At 41.3% G+C, this 1,588-nt stretch overlaps 1 protein-coding gene across 1 annotated transcript in view; it reads right to left on the bottom strand.

The window, feature by feature from the left end:
• The window catches only part of LOC101845486 (hornerin), a gene marked incomplete at its 5' end in the record, with an annotated part of 51,073 nt that overhangs the window by 45,766 nt on the left and 3,719 nt on the right, over nucleotides 1-1,588 (bottom strand). Inside the window, 1 exon segment of the mRNA XM_013086264.1 lies at nucleotides 277-343. Within this exon segment, the coding sequence (XP_012941718.1) occupies nucleotides 277-343 (67 nt within the window).

Below are 1,588 nucleotides of genomic sequence, written 5' to 3'. Positions count from 1 at the left end.
AGAGAGAGAGAGAGAGAGAGAGACAGACAGACAGACAGACAGACAGACAGACAGACAGACAAAAATGCTTTAAAATTGGAAATAACGCAGAAACTGCGCCATGAATTTGTTGAACTTAACGATAACCCCCCAAAAGAAAACAAATGCAGAAACAGCCTTGCCAAAAGCAGCAGAGGGGAAAAAAAGGTTGAAAAAGAAGAGAAACTTCATCATTTTGAGGGGGAGTCTAACGAAAAGAAACCCGAAAGGAGGCTTGCACCGAGCGAAGCAACTTACCCTAATCCTCCTAGCTTGATGCCGTCGTTTCATGTGCAAAATCAGTCGGCCTCGGAACTCTTTGTGCCTGGCGAAAGAAGAAAAAAACGACCATAAAAGATATTACTTCAACCGAATTGGAGTAAAGCAGTCTGCTGTCTGCCCACTATGTGACTACCCCTCAGAGACAGGGGAACATCATCTGTTCTTCCGTAGAAAACTAACTGATTTAAGGGGGTTTTCTTCCCAGGCTACCCCACACATCTAATTGCCTCTACTCCTCAAGACAACAATTAGAACAGACATGCAGCTATTACCGAACGGCATCATGCCGAAGAGTTAACGCTCAGGAGCTTCTGGATCGCTAACAACATAATAACAACAAAAGACATTACACTTACTCACATATGGTCGCTTTTAAGCACAAGGGAGCTATCCTGAAAAATGCTATTTTGAGAAAATCGAAGGTAAAATTTTCGGACCCTGGTTCAGTTTCCTTAATAGACAAGGAAAGTTTTTTCTCTATAACAAACAAATATACACACCAATGAAACTAAACTTCTCCTTTAGGTAGGGCAATGTCCATTTTTGGTGCTGGTCAAGATTTCGGGAAACCCTCGAAATCTGGGTTAGCCCGCTTGTCCTTAAAAGCGACCATATATCTCCCACATACACAGGAATTTTTCTCTTTCTCTCTCTGTCTCACTTGCCTTGTGGTTCTGCAGCGTCCTTCAAACATATTACATACCCAACAGATAACATCCTTTCCCCCCCCTCCCCCAAGTGATTTGTCTGTTGTTTTAGAAGAGGTTTTACAGCGCTCGCAACTGCATACGGTCATATTATGAGCACCAGAAGATTAGAAGTGTTACAAAAGAGTAACAAACATGAAAAAGAAGGAGGGGAGATAAAGACGATAGATGTTTTTGATAGGAAAGAAGAAGCAGACCACACCAGAGCACCCACCAACCACCCATACACACACACAAAAAAAAAAGTGTAGGTAGACGAGGTGACATGGCCTAGGCATAATCTAAACGGTGAAATAAGGCAACACCAATAAATCTAAAGGGTGAAATACGGCAAAACCAATAAATCTAAACGGTGAAATAAGGCAACACCAATAAATCTAAACGGTGAAATACGGCAACACCAATCAATCTAAACGGTGAAATAAGGTAACACCAATGAATCTAAACGGTGAAATAAGGCAACACCAATAAATCTAAACGGTGAAATACGGCAACACCAATCAATCTAAACGGTGAAATAAGGTAACACCAATGAATCTAAACGGTGAAATAAGGCAACACCAATAAATCTAAACGGTGAA

Source organism: Aplysia californica, unplaced genomic scaffold, assembly GCF_000002075.1.
Source record: "Aplysia californica isolate F4 #8 unplaced genomic scaffold, AplCal3.0 scaffold00449, whole genome shotgun sequence".
In the NCBI taxonomy this organism is placed as follows: Eukaryota; Metazoa; Mollusca; class Gastropoda; order Aplysiida; family Aplysiidae; genus Aplysia; species Aplysia californica.
Note: the sequence above shows the minus strand (reverse complement) of the source record. Positions and strands in the feature narration are given on the sequence as shown.